The sequence below is a fragment of the Lutra lutra genome, chromosome 10 (genome assembly GCF_902655055.1).
Source record: "Lutra lutra chromosome 10, mLutLut1.2, whole genome shotgun sequence".
Taxonomy (NCBI): Eukaryota; Metazoa; Chordata; class Mammalia; order Carnivora; family Mustelidae; genus Lutra; species Lutra lutra.
In genome coordinates, this window is record NC_062287.1 from 100,955,679 (window position 1) to 100,971,410 (window position 15,732).

The 15,732-nt window shown below is 36.7% G+C and overlaps 1 protein-coding gene across 1 annotated transcript; it reads right to left on the minus strand.

Moving 5' to 3' along the window:
* Positions 1 to 1,043: 1,043 nt before the first annotated feature.
* On the minus strand, positions 1,044 to 6,167 carry LOC125079062 (olfactory receptor 5M11). The gene is made up of 2 exons (XM_047692409.1): positions 5,244 to 6,167; positions 1,044 to 1,067 (listed from the first exon to the last, which is right to left on the minus strand). Exons 1-2 carry the CDS (start codon positions 6,165 to 6,167, stop codon positions 1,044 to 1,046), a joined length of 948 nt encoding a protein of 315 aa, XP_047548365.1.
* Positions 6,168 to 15,732: the final 9,565 nt, after the last annotated feature.

Consider the following 15,732-nt stretch of genomic DNA (forward strand, 5'->3'; position numbering starts at 1 on the left):
ATACCACTTCTCCCAAACGTCCTAGGGTTCATGCCTGCTCATACTTTAGACGGCAGCTTCAATGTCAATTTCTGAGAGAGGAATTCCTCCATCTAATTAAGCCTCCTCACTACAATAACTGTTCTCACTTATGTGACCTCATTCAGTTCCTTTATGACATTCATTACAATGCTAATTGTAAATGGAATGTCTGTTGGCTCAAGATTTGTCTTTCCTTCCAGGCCATGAATTCAGAGAGGATCAGAGGCTGACATTTTATATTCACTCTATGCACAACACTCGGCACAGGGACTCAAACAGGGACTCAAACATGCTACGTGCTCCGTACATATATTTTGAGTGAATTTGCTGAAAAAAAAAAAAAAGCAGTATTTCACCTACCAATGCCTTTGGGTTGACATAGCATTTTTAAATTGACAAATTTTGCACTAATTACAAAATCATGAAATTCTTCTAAAGATCAGTAAAATCTGACTCTGCATGGCTTGCATTCTAGCATGGAAGCACATGAGAACTGAGGAGAAGCTTCCTACATTACAGGGCAAGTGCTCTGTGGGTTGCTGAAGATCCCTAAACTTATTATTATCTTCTAATTACCCATCCCAATGTCACAACCTAATTTAATTTTTTGGCCCTATTATTAAATATAGCAGAAATGCACCCAAAATTTTAGTTACACAGTAGAATAGGAACATTCGTATGGAAAATGATCAGTTCTGCCTACAAAAGTCTAGCAAGGTAACTCAGAGGTGATGACTTTATATCCATGGTGCCTTGATCAGTTGAGGAAGAAAGAAAAAGGCACCTTTTACATAAGAAGGTAGAAAGTCATGATTTTTAATTGAATCACCTCTGTTCCATGTGAGTTTTTATCAGGTTGGTAGGAGAATCTTATTTTGCCCTTGAAATCACTCCTTTGTTAAGACCGACACTTAAGACAGTCTGATACTTAATGAAACGACTCAGATTCCAATAACGGATGGGTGGATAAACACATTGTGGTAAATTTTAAATATGCAATCCTATTCATTAATAGAAAAATATCAAATTATGGATTCATAGAACAACTAGATGATTCTCAAAAATATTTTGCTAAGTCCAAGAATATACGCACAAAATACTGTATATAGTTTCATTCCATTTATATGAAATATAGTTAGGAAAGTACATTGTGATTATCAAAAGCTAGATATGTGAGAAAGCAACTGTCAGCAAAGGGATAAAAAAACATATTGTAAGTGATGAAATGTTCTATGTATCAATTGTGGTAGCAGTTATAGGGATATACACATTTGTCAAAACACAATGAGTTGTGCTTAAAGTGGGCACATTTTATTGCATGTAAATTACATAATAATAAAGTAATATTTTTTAAAACCTTTAATATTTTATTATTATTACCAAATAAAAGTAAGTTAAGGATAAAAGAAGTTAAATCCCTTGTTCAAATTACACATATCAAACTTTAAAAGCAAAATTCAAATTCATTTGTACCCATTATCTATTATATAGTACACTTTATCTATAGGGATTTGTTATTTGTGAAGAAAAGATGTATCCATTAATAGAATAAAATATTAAAACTATATGATCATCTCAATAAATGCGTAAAATGTATTTTACAATACTCATCATCCTATCATAAAAACTCTCAACAAATTGGGTATAAAAAAGCCTACATGAATATAATAGAGGCTATATTTGACAAGCCCACAACTAATATCATACTTCATGGCGAAAACTTGAAAGTTCTCTTCTATGTTCAGAAATTAGACTAAGGTGACCACTATCACCACTCTTATTCAACATAATACTGGAAGTCCAAGCTAGAACAATTAGGCAAGAAAAAAGCATCCAAAATCAGAAAGAAAGAAGTAAAATTGTCTCTACAGATGATATGATCTTATACACAGAAAACCCTAAAAACACTATCCAACAACTGTTAGAATAAATGAATTCAGTAAGTTTATGCAGAATGAAAAATTACAATGCAAAAATAAGTTACATCTTTATATAGTAATAACAATGAGCTATTTGAGGAAGAAATAAAGAAAAAATCCCTTTTAAAATAACATAAAGAAAAATAAAACACTTAGGAACAAATTTAACCAAAACATAAAGATCTTGTGGCACCTAGGTGGCTCAGTGGGTTAAGCTTTTGCTTTCTGCTCAGGTCATGATCTCAGGGTCCTGGAATTGAGCCCACATTGGGCTCTATGCTCAGCAGGAAGCCAACTGCCCCCGCCGTCTGCCTCTCTGCCTACTTGTGATCTCTCTGTAAAATAAATAAATAAAATCTTTTAAAAAACATAAAGATCTGTACACTAAAAACAAGTCTTTGATAAAAGAAATTGAAAAAGACATAAATAAAATTAAAAAAAAATACCAAGGGTTTATGGAGTCAAAGAAAGTTAAAATTGTTAAAATGTCCATACTCCCCAAACCCATCTGTGAGTTCAATACCAGTCAAAAAAAAAAAAAAAAAATAGTCCTAAAATTCATATGGAACCACAAAAGACCTCAAATAGCCAAGACAAACATGAGAAAGGACAAAGCCAGAGGTATCACACTTCCTCGTTTCAAATTATTTTACAAAGCTATAATAATGAAAATAGCATGGTACTCATAAAATAAAACAAAGCAGGAAAAAAAACAGACACATAGACCAATAAAACAGAATTGTGAGCCTAGAAATAAACCCATGCATATAAGGTCAACTGGTATTTGACAAGGGAGTCAAAAATACGCAATGTGGAAAGGATAGTTTCTTCAGTGAGTGGTGATGGGAAAACTGGATAACCACATGCCAAACAATTACATTGGACCTCTATCTTATACCACACACAGACAAATTAACTTGAAATGGATTAAGGACTTAAATCTAAGACCTGCCATAGGAAATAAGTTATTTGACATTGATCTTGGCAATGGTTCTCTGTAAATGACACCGAAAGCACAAGCAACAAAAGGAAAATTAGACTACATCAAATTTAAAAGCTTCCGAAGCACAGCAAAAGAAACAATCAACAAAATGAAAACACAACCTATGAATTGGGAGACATTATTTGCAAACAATATATGCAAGAGGAGGTTAACATCCAAAATACATAAAGAACTTATACAACTCAATACAAAAAACAAAGAACCAAATAAGAAGTGGACATGGGATCTGAATAAATTTTTCCCAAGAAAACATGCAAATAACCGAAAGATAATGAAAAAATGCTTCAGAGAAATGCAAATGAAAACCACAGTGAGCTGTAACTTCACAGCTATTAGAATGGATATTATCAGAAAGATGAAAGATAAGTTCTGGAGAAGACATGGAGAAAAAGCAACCCATGTGCATTTGCTGATGGAAATGTAAATTGGTACAGTCAGTATGGAAACAGTAGGGAACTTGCTCAAACAATCAAAAATAGAACTATGATGCGATCCAGTAAGCCCTCTTTCTGGGGATATATCCAGAGGAAATGAAATCATGATCTTGTAGAGATATCTGCACCCTCACATGCACTGCAGCATTAATCACAATAGTCAAGATGTGGAAACAAGTGTCCATTTGCAGATAGATGGAGGAACAAAGATGATATACAATGGAAGATTATCCCATCATTAAAAAGTGGAAATTGCCATTGGTGTCAACATGGATGAGGCTTGAGGGTATTAGGTTAAGTGAAATAAGTCAGAGAGACTAAGACTATATGATCTAACTTTTATGTGGAATCTAAAAAAGTCAGACTCACAGAAACAGTACAATGCTGGTTGGCAGGGCTGGGGATGTGAGAAATGGGGAGATGTTGGTCAAAGGCAACAAGCCTTCAGTTATAAGATGAATAAGTTCTGGGGAATCTAATGTATTACATGGTGACTACAGTTAACAATACTGTCCTGTATCCTGGAAAGTGCTAAGAGAATAGATCTTCAATGTTTTCACCACTACCACCACTACACACAAACAAATTGTGCTTATATGACACAATTCATGTGTTAACTCATAGTCTTTTGATAATCATTTCACAACATATACGTGTATCAAATCATCAAATTGTACACCTTAAGCCGCTACAATGTTATATGTCAACTATATCTCATTAGAGCTAGAAAAAAGCACTAGACTTAGTAAATTTCCAAGATTAAAATCATAAGGCATATACTCTCAGACAACAAAACTAAATTACAAATAAAGAACAATGAAATATCTTCTAAAGTTCCAAATACATGGCAATTAAGCCTGGCCTTCTGAATGGCCTGTAGGCTAAAGAAGGCAACACTGGGAAAATAAGAAAATTTTGCAAACTGAATGTAAAAAGTACCAAATTTAGTGGTTTTCAACTAAAGTTGTGTTTAGGTAAACTGTATAAGCATTTATATGAGAAAAGAAGTGAAACTCAAATCAATAATCTAAACCTTCACTTAAAAATCTGGAAAAGAAGATAAACGATAATGCCAAGAAATTTTCAATTTTTGAAATTCAAGTGACACAGAAAGTATTCTTTCTTTTCCTAGACCTGAGTATGTAAATTCAGGCTTGCAGGTCAGAAGGAAGAAGTCAGTCCCTATAGTTCAGAGGCCACAGACAGGATCGACAAAACTCTGAAGCAGGAAAAAATATATATATATCGCTGTATTCCTCTCGTCCAATTCCCTTACTGACCTTTTCTAAAAGCACATTCACAAGAAACAGGAATCACTCTCCTGACTCATGCTTTTTAGCTTTACTTAGTAGGTCAGAGAAGTACAGAAAGATGTTTCATAAAGACTCCTAGTCTCAAAAGATAGATGGTAATAGGAATAAAATAAATCCAAGGAACTGAGCTAAGAGCATCTTTATCCTGTTTATCGTTGTAAACAATAAGAACACGGGAATGTCCTAAGACATATTAAGTGGGAATTTTCTCTTAGAGCAGTGCTTCTCAAATTTAATATGCTTACAAATCACCTATGATGTGATTAAAACCCAGATTTGGATGTAGTGGATCTAAGCACAGAATGTGGTGCTAAATTTCTAATAAACCCCAAGATGATGTTGTTGCTGCTGATCTGTGGACCACATGTTGAGGGACAAGAGCCTAGATTAATAAGTGAAACTCATTTTTTCCCAGACTTGAGATTTTTAGCTGAGACATTTGAGACATATTCATAGAAAATATCAAAATACAAATCAGGATGCAAAGATATTTGAGCCAAAGGTTTACTTATGATTTACTGGAAACTGGAGGCAGTTCCATCTTAGTGACCACATTCCTTGTGAGGACATTCTTCAAGGCTTGCTTTACATCTTTGTTCCGTAGACTGTATATCAGTGGATTAAGCAGCGGACTTACAAAGGTGTAGAAGACAGCTATGATTTTGGATTCCTCGACAGTCTTGTCTGTAGGTGGTCTTACATACATGCAGAAGAGTGTCCCATAAAACAGGGTCACAGCCATCATGTGGGAACCACAGGTGGAGAATGCCTTGTGCCTTCCCTCTGCTGATCTGATCCGGAGGATGGCAGCAATAATGAAGGCGTAGGACACTAGGATGATGCTGAGGGAGTTGGAGAGGTTGAAGCCAGCTGATATGAGCATGGCATGCTCTTTGACATAAGTATCCGAGCAAGCAAGCTTAATGAGTGGTGGGTCAGCACAGTAGAAGTGGTTGATGACATTGGATCTACAGAAGCTCAAGCGGAAGGTCAGGATGGCCTGCAAAAGCCCATCTGAGAAGCCGTAGACATAAGGAAATGTGGCCAAGCAGATGCAGACGCGCCTGGACATTTTCATACTATAGTGCAAAGGGTTACATATGGCCACATAGCGGTCATAGGCCATTGCTGCCAGCATGTAAAACTCAGTGAGGAGAAGTGCGATGAAAATGTAACACTGTGTAAAGCAGCCAGCAAAGGTGATGGTCTTCTTCTCTGACAAGAAATTACTCAACATCTGAGGGGTGGCATTTGAGGTGTAGCACAAGTCTACAAAGGCCAAATTAGTGAGGAAGAAGTACATGGGCGTGTGAAGGTGAGAGTCCAGCCTGATCAATAATATCAGGCCCAGGTTGCCTAAGAGGGTGGCGAGGTACACACCCAGAAACAGAACAAAGAGGAGAGGCTGGAGTTCGGGGCTATCTGTAAGCCCCAGGAGAATGAATTCTGTTATTGCACTCTCATTTGTGATGGACATTTTCTCAGAGTCTGGACCTGTGCTAGAAACAATAGAAATGAAGGAGACAGGAAGGTACAAATCATATTACTGACTATTACAATGATTTTTCTCAGTATCTCCATGTATCATTCATATTATACTACCCTAAACAGGTTCTGTACTTCTACTAATTCATTATTTCATTTGTCTTTGTATTGAATTACTATTATATTTCTCTATATAGACACCTACATTTATACCTATAGCTATACCTAAGGATAACAATATTTATATCTATTCCTATATCCATATATACAACTGAGCTACATATCTTCTTTTTCTCTGCAATATTTTTGGCTTCTCAAACTCTACTTATCCTACAAGGCTTGGTATGTTTTATGCTTCCAGCACAAGCTGCCTACTTCTCATTCATTCTGTAGCACATTACATCACCATAATGTGTCTACTTTCCACTCCTCATATACTCCTTCCTCAGGGGCAGGGACAAAGTCTAGATCATTATTGCACCGTGATTGATTGATTGATTGATTGATTGATTTTTGTTTGATTTTATTTATTTATTTAAAGAGAATGTGTGTGAGTGGGGGGATGAATGGGGGAGGGGCAGAAGGAGATAAAGAATCTCTGGATAGACTCTGTGCTGAGCTCAGAGCTGGATGGGGGGCGCTTAATCCCACAACACTGAGACATGATATGAACCGAAATCAAGAGTTGGATGCTCCACCAACAGAGCCACACAGATGCCCTGCGTACTCTGACTTCTAAGTACTTTTTATGTACTGAATTTTATTTTATTTATTTTTTTTTTAAAGAATTACATTTTTTTTTAAGATTTTATTTATTTATTTATTTGACAGACAGAGATCACAAGCAGGCAGAGAGGCAGGCAGAGAGACAGGAGGAAGCAGGCTCCCTGCCAAGCAGAGAGCCCGATGCGGGGCTCGATCCCAGGACCCTGAGATCATGACCTGAGCCGAAGGCAGTGGCTTAATCCACTGAGCCACCCAGGCGCCCCTATGTACTGAATTTTAAAATTAAAAGAAAAAATAGGGTAAGCATGAAAAATGAATTACTTATAAGTGTTTTACTCATCTCCGTATCCCCATGGAGCTTGACATGACAGCATGTCCTTAGGAGAATTAAGAGCTTTTGAATTTTAATATACAAAGGTATTTCTTTTTTTTTTTTAAAGATTTTATTCATTTATTTGAGAGAGAGACAGTGAGAGAGAGCATGAGCTAGGAGAAGGTCAGAGGGAGAAGCAGACTCCCCATGGAGCTGGGAGCCCGATGTGGGACTCGATCCCGGGATTCCGGGATCATGACCTGAGCTGAAGGCAGTCGTCCAACCAACTGAGCCACCCAGGCATCCCTACAAAGGTATTTCTTAGAAAGCTTCTTAATCAAGAAAAGTCACAGAAAGTTTGTTTAAGAACCTCTTATGTGGGATATGGGTATCTTCATATGTAACAATTACCCAGGAGATTATAAAGTAGATGTTCCCAGATTCACAATTTTAAGTCATAGAGTTTTCGTAAACTTATGGCAAATAAATGAACAAAGAATCATCAAGTCACATTAATTCTCACTCAGTATTTTGCAAACAGTCTACAGTAATGATATAATGTGCCAATAAAGAAACAAGTTTTGCATAGTCAGTATTTATATTGTTAATCACAACTTCTTTCTATCTATAGGTATGACAATCCCCATGGCTTTTTTAGCTCTCCTTTACATCATTACTGGTGTTGAATTTCCTCTTCCTTCCTCTCAAATGCCTTTTTTTGCCTTCTCCCTTCTCTCATATTCAAATTTTTTTAAAAAAACTTGCCCGATTCTTATCTCATTTCAAAATGAGTCACTGAAACTTAGTTTAGTCTAAGCTTTAGAAAGCCAATGACAGTGTCTTTTTGTGCTTTATCTCCTTTATCCAGAAGGGTAAGTACTTAACATTTGTTGAATGCACTAGTAACAGCTACTGATAATGACCAAGGATCCTTAAGCATGAGTTTTCATTTCCTCATTTGTAAATGGGAATGAGAACATCTGTTTTGCCTGCCCCTAAAGTCATTGTGGACATAAAACTAGATGTTCATAAAGTAAGTGTTTATTGATACTCCACACATCATGTGGATAAGACCCTGCAGATGCCAAAATGAACAGAACCTTCAAAAATCCCTGCCCTTCTAGCATTCGCATCTAGTAGACAGAGACAAAGAGGAATGCAACTAAGTAAATGATGATTCAAATGGCAGTGTTAGAGAGAAAAATTAAGAAAATGGAGTTTTGGAGAGGAGGAGAGTGGGGGGTTGGGTGAGCCTGGTGGTGGATATTAAGGAGGGCACATATTGCATGGAGCACTGGGTGTGGTGCATAAACAGTGAATCTTGGAACACTGAAAAAATAAAATAAAAATTTTAATAAAGAAAAAAAGAAAGCAAATGGAGTTTTGTGGAGAGGGTGTTCAACTTTTAAATAGTAACATCACTGAAGTACTCGTGAAAAGGTGACTTTTTTAGCAACAAACTGAAGGAGGATGAGCACAAGCAGTGAACTTATTTTAAGGAGGTATTCTAGGAAGAATAAAGAATGGAGACAAAGGCACCATATGTGATCTTTCTTTGGAACTGCTAAGGATGTGTGTATGTGTACAGGTTTCATGCAGAGGAGTGCAAAAGTCCCAGCTTAGATGTTCCCTAAAATGTAAATGATTCACTTCTTTGGAAGCCTGATTCATCTCCACTTATGAGTTTCCTACCAAGAATAAAAATGACCTTCACTGAAGAACAAAAGTCAGTAGAGAGTTGTAGCTACAGTTCCGGAAGTGTCTAGCAGGAAATTACCCATTAAACAGCATATTTCTTTAAATGACATCAAAAGGGCAGCAAAGGAGGTAATTTCATATTCATTTGCACCCAGGAAACCCTAGAAAGAGGGTAGACAGTGTTCCCAGGACAGAGACAAAAGGAAAAAAAAGATCAGGATTTCATACAAAATTTCTGATTTATAAAACACATGGCAGGAAATTGGACTTGAAAGTCTCAGTTGCAGAAAAACTCATTTACTGCATATCACTTAATGACTGCCTGTGGGATATGAAATAGTCCGGACCCATGAACTCAGTGACTTGTTGGGATCCAGAAATATCCATTCAAAAATAGCACAGAAGTCCTTATCAGATAGGCACAAAAAAGACAATGAATAACATGTGTTTGCAGAGAAAGAAGATCACAGACGACCCAGCAGCCTGTGTCAAGCTAGAGTGAAAGGTGAGTATCTTCTGAACAAGTTGTGGCTTTAGTAGTTTACAACCAATCAAAGTCCCTAACTAATGAGGAAAGAACCAACAAAGGAGTTGCAAAAGGACAGTACAAAGATGCAAGTGGTAAAACCTGGAACTAGGATTAGCTAATAAACAGGGTCCAGTACAAAATAAGAATGTTAGTTATCTATGTTCAAAAATAATGAAGCATTTCAGGATGGTGACAGCTGGGCATGAAACCTAGCTTAACATCCTTCTGAAATCAGGTGAGTTCAACTGTACAAGATGCTTGCCCATGAAGCCAAGTATTTCTGGAACACAGAGACTAACAGAGCTGATAATGGGGATATAGAAGGAGGATAGCACCCCTGTGAAAAGAAGAAGTGAACAGAAGAAAAAGGAGAAAAGGAAAAAAAAAAAGAAAAAGTCAGGCAAGGATTCAGCCCTGGTGAGAATGTGCTAGAGGGCAACACGACTCAATGGGTTGGCTGTCTAGATCAATTTTGTAGCCTGTTCAGTTACAAGAGAATGAGAAAACATATCGTTTCTGAAAATTAAAAGAAAAGAAAAAGGAAGTAAGTTAAGGAAGAACACTTAGCAAAAATTCAGTGGAAGAATGGTCCTTAGACTTCCTCCTTTTTTTTTCTAATACAAATTTCATAAAAATCTAATGAAACCAACGTAACTATGGATCCACAAAGAGGATAAATGCACACACTCAAAATCTTGCCAAAAAGTAAAGAAATAGATAGGTGACATATGATTATAGGAAGAAATAGGTGATAGATGATTAGATAGATAGATGATAGAGAGATGGTAGATAGATAGGTGATGCTGGATAGATAGATACATAGATAAATAAATAGATAATAGATGATGACGATAAATAAATGGAAGATAGGTAGATGATAGTTAATAAATAGATAGAGGATAGATGATGATAGATGATAGAGAGATGATAGCTGGTGATGGCAGATGATAGATAGATAGATAGATAGATAGATAGATGGATGATAGGTGATAGACAGAATAAAAAAGTAAAGGGCTTTTAGATCCCCTGGCTCCAGGTCTAAGAACTTTATTTTAAGGTAAACGCTCACACATGCCTGAAAATGTCCTCATGTTTTTCTACAGCAAGTAGAACTTCTGCCTTTTTTTTTGATTCTTCTGTACCTGTGACAGATCTGTAAAATATTATCAAGGGAGATCAATAGAAATTCCAAAGACTGTTTTTTAAGGAAATTTGTTGAGGTTCAAACTCAGGAACTGAGAACAGAAGGCTTTGCTTGGGCTTATTTCATGCAAACAAGGTACAAATTACCGTGCCTCATTTGAGACATTTTGCAATCTCCGCTTGACTAAAAATAAAGAACATGAAAACACAAACACTTACTTCTCGTTCTGAAATGCACCTATTTTCTCACTTCTGATTAAGGAACTTCACTGAGGCCTTTCTAGGCTATGAAATGTAGCTACCTTTATACTAGGATGTGGGAGGTACAGACAGGTCATCAAGCAAGTCTCAGAAGATCTTGAGAATAACATCAATGAGTGTTACATGGGGAATCAGGTCTCTGTGGAATAATTAGGACACTCTGGGATCAGAAAGCTAATCAAATGCCTCGATCTTGTTTTCCATCATTTTAAATTTCCTATTTGCCCTAAGATCTCTGGGGAAGGAACACCAGAAAAGCTCCATCTCAAAATTTTGGTGATCATCTGAGTTTTCCAATTTTTTTATTTCACACTAAGACTGTTTTCTCCCCTAAACTCCAGAGCTCTCAGAATGGCCCTGAGAGGAACATCAAAGGCTTGCAGAAGGTCAGCCATAGGTAACACTGAAAAACACAGGGTATTGGCAAATGGCTTGGTGAGTACTTCCTATGTATGGACAACTTTCATGTAGATAATTCAATGTCCTCAAAATAACCCTAAGAGACAAGGACTCCATCCTGAATGTTCAGCTGAAGAGACAGAATCTCCATTAAAGCAGCAGTGAAGGACTAACACCCCCAGTGCCACAGAACCATCATGTGGCAGGGTAGAACTCGACGCCCCTCTGCACATGTGCAGCGGACTCTCTTTTCAATGGTAGGTAGCTGCCGTGCCTCAACCTGCAGTCACACTTCATCCTGTTCAAATCTGGCTTTCAATATTCCCTGAGCTTCCCCTCTACTCAGCACCTTCCTCATTCCTGTCAGATTCAAGTTGCTCCGAGAAATAGGAAAGGCTCAAATAGATCTCTCTCAAAAGATGCTTTCTCTGCCTACACAGAACCAAGAACTTAATGCTTTGCCATGTGCTTTAAGGGCTCTGCCCTCATCCCTGTCTAACACACTCTGTTTCACTACCTGCCAATATCTCTCTTGCCGCCATGACACTGCAAACCCTTGCAGGCAAGGACTGTGATCTCAGCATCTAGTCCAGTCCCTGCACGATGGTAGCTTATCAACAGATACTTGCTAGATAATATAAGGAGTGTGAAATGTATGCTTAATTCTGTGAATACACAACAAATCTTGGTTATCCAGCCCCCTCCCAAGTAACTTTGCGTTTTATGAAACATACTTCTTTCTTCCTCACACATGAAATCTGTAGGGAGATGAAATGGAATCAGTGACTAATTAGTTTAAGAATCCACAGGAAAGAAATCAGAATGGGGGTGATTAATCATAGGTGACAGGCATTGGACACTCAGTGTGGCCAGGTATTAGGCTTAGCACCTTGCAAGCATTAGTTCAGTAATTTCTCACACCACTCCATGGGGCATTGGTACTCTCATCTTCAGTTAACAGATGGGAAACTGAGGCTAAGAGAGATTAAGAAACTTTCCCTTGTTTAAGCAAATTATAAATTGTGAGCCTGGGATTCAAACAGGCCATAGGATAGTCCTTGATACCACATTGTTGACAGTTAAGCAAAGAAATGTGACAAGCTCACACCATGCTAAACATTCTGTGGGTTTACTGACATTCATTCATTCATCCACAAGGTTAAAAACATTCAGGGAAAGCCTTGTATTTACCACTGTACTGTCAACATAGAGAGTATAAGAGAAAGTGAAAAGCTTTGTGTCCTTAAACAGTTTCTGTTCTGAAGCAAGGATATGTAAATTTTAGTTTCACAGTAGGGTTTTCAATTCGTTAGATTCATAAAGACCACGGTGGAAAGTAGTGCAGAGTAGTATTTTCCATCAAATAGTTATAATGCAAAGGGCATAATGATAATTTATTAACTCAATATTTATCTATTGAGAATCACCTATATTCTAGGTTTGGGAAAAATACTCGCTTTAAAATAGCAAGCAAAACCAGATATGGACCTTGCCTTCTGGAGCTGACAATCTGGGGATGACACAATCATGAATAAATGATACAAATATCTTACAAATGTAAACTTATAGTTGTGAAAAGTCCTGTACATTAAAGTTCCATTATACCAAGAAAACATAAACTCGGAGGATAGAGCTAACTTGGAGAAATCAGCCAAGGAGCCACCAAAGATGGAGCAGGATAAATATAGCTAATACCAACAAAGACAAAAACTGAAACTAAAAATACACCAAATTTAAAATGAGAAGAAAATTTACCTATGGAAAAATGACAGATAATCTAGTAATATGTTCCTCTCTAAAACAAATTTATACAGGCCAGTAAATGAAATATTTTATGTGTATTGAAAGGAAATACCACTCTATCTATATCCATATCTGAATGAATTCCTCTTGGAGAGTTAAAGTTAAAATGACACAGTTTCAGACAAATAAAAAACAGACTTTCTCTCACAGAAACTGTCATTGAGAACTTATAATTAAGGATATAAGTCATGTGCAAGAAAACTAGACCCAGAATGAAAAGTGGTTGCAAAAGGAATAGTGAGAGAGTCATTGACAAAAATTGCTAATATTAAAGGAACATTAATAACAAATAAATATTCAGTAAAGTTATAATTGCAGTCATGTATAACAATATTTAAATAGTCTATTATTAAGTGATAATTTATTACCAACCATATATTATATACTTCTTTATGATACCATATGATATAGAAGCAGGAGTACTCAGAATTAAAATATTCCATAATCCTTTAAAAAATAAAATAAAATAATAAAATAAAATATTCCATAACCATTTTATTATTCTAAGCAAATATGACTAATGAAGATTTAGTTAAGGGACACCTGGGTGGCTCAGTAGGTTAAGCCTCTGCCTTCAGCTCAGGTCATGATCCCAGGGTCCTGGGATCCAATCCCACATCGGCCTTTCTGCTCAGCAGGGAGCCTGCTTCCCCTACCCCCGCCTGCCTCTCTGCCTACTTGTGATCTCTCTCTCCGTAAAATAAATAAATAAAATCTTAAATAAATAAATAAATAAATAATAAAACACCAAAGGTGAGCAGGAGGGTATCATGATACGGAGGAGTATGCAAATTGTCCAGCAAGAAATGAACCACCTGTAATACCTGAAGAGATAAAAACAATAATGCCCCACTTTTCTTGCCATGTTCTTTCTGAACACTTACACCTAGATGTGGCAGAGTGAGGTTTGGGAATTAGACTGGTTTACAAAAGAGAGAAAAACTGAGCATGGCATGCAGAACTGACAACAGATTGCAACATATGTTAACACCAAGGTCAGGAACACTTGTAATCGCAAGTCCCAAACAAAAGGGTGGGCACAGACCTCAGCATGAATGAAAAAGCTATAAATAGCTTTTTATCTTGCTCATTCTCACAGCCACTGCCATTGGTTCACTGAAGTGGGTATCACCTGCCTTCTGCGAAAATAACAGACATGACTTCTGGGGAATAAAGTATTTCTATGCATCTTAATCGTATCTTCTGTAAGAGACCCTTCAGGAAAATTCTCCAATGTTCAAACTTCGAGAAGAAGGGTGGTAAAATTATTTTTATAAAAATAGTCAGCATTGATGAAGGAATTGGCAGATTGGTCCCACGATAGAGAACCGGACTGATACAAATCCAAAACTTGATTCATGACAGAATTTTCCCTAAAACCTTAATGAGAAACATATGCAGTATTGAAGATACAGACAATGTATCACTTTCATTAAAAATCAGGATGAAAGATTATTTTGCAACATTTAGGATATCAACAAAAATAAAGACTTAAATATGCAAAACTGTAAAGCCATTGAAAGAGAATATCTTTATATTAAGAAAGAATTTAGACAAGACATACAAAGCACAAGCACAAAGAGAAGATTAAAATTTGAACTATATTAGAATGAAAAATATCCATCCCACCAAGTCTATCAGGCACAAAAGCAAAGTACAAGCTAAAATCAGGTTGAAATATAGACATTGCAGAAATCATTAAAAGGTTAGTACCTAGTATAGAATTTATAAAGAGCTATCACAAATGTACAAAATAAAGATAAAATAACCCCGCTGAAAATGAACAAAGAATACAAACATACAACCAAAGAAAAGAAAACTCTGCAAGTAGCATCAAAGCACTTAAAAACACTTCTTTCCACTTAAAATGACAACGCAAAAGCTTAAACAAGAAAGGAGAATCCCTTAAACCCATCAGACCTGAAAGCATTTTGCAAGTCTGATAATATATAGTATTGATAAGAATACGGAGTAAAGACCAATCTTGCACACTGTTTGCAGGAGAGCAGATGGATAGAGTAATTTGGCCCTTTTCTCTGAATTTAAAGATGTTCTTTTCTTATAACACAGAAATTACCCTCCAGGGAGTGTACCTGAGAGGATCTCTTGAACTGGTACACACTCAGAATTCCAGAGGAAAATGCATTGCTAGATTTTCATATTATCCAGAACAGGAAAAATAGATGCATTTATCAAGAATAGAATGGATAGAGGGGCACCTGGGTGGCTCAGTGGGTTAAAGCCTTTGCCTTCAGCTCAGGTCATGGTCTCAGGGTCCTGGGATCGAGCCCCGCATGGGCTCTCAGCTCAGTGGGGACCCTGCTTCCTCCTCTCTCTCTGCCTGCTTCTCTGCTTACTTGTGATCTCTGTCAAATAAATAAATAACATTTAGAAAATAATAATAGAATGGATAGATAGTGTGTGGTATGTGTATACACTCACATAGACTATCTCAGTGAAAACTGATGCTACATGAACCAGCAGGGAAGAATCTAACCACATTTACTGAAAATAAAATAATTTGCGAGAGGAGAGCATAATTCATTATTACCAAATTTTAAATCTTGCTAAATAACGTTATTTAATTCTATGAATACATAAACACCAGCAACTGTTAGAACTCTCCATAGGGATAAAAACATTAAATTCAATGACAGTTGAATGCAGGCAATGGAGAGAGGAACA

Coding starts and splice junctions, on each gene's coding strand:
- LOC125079062 (XM_047692409.1), bottom strand. CDS start 6,167: ATGTCCATCACAAATGAGAGTGCAATAACAGAATTCATTCTCCTGGGG. Junction 1,068..5,243: donor AGAATGTCCTCACAAGGAAT/GTGGTCACTAAG, acceptor AGAATCATCTAG/TTGTTCTATGAATCCATAAT.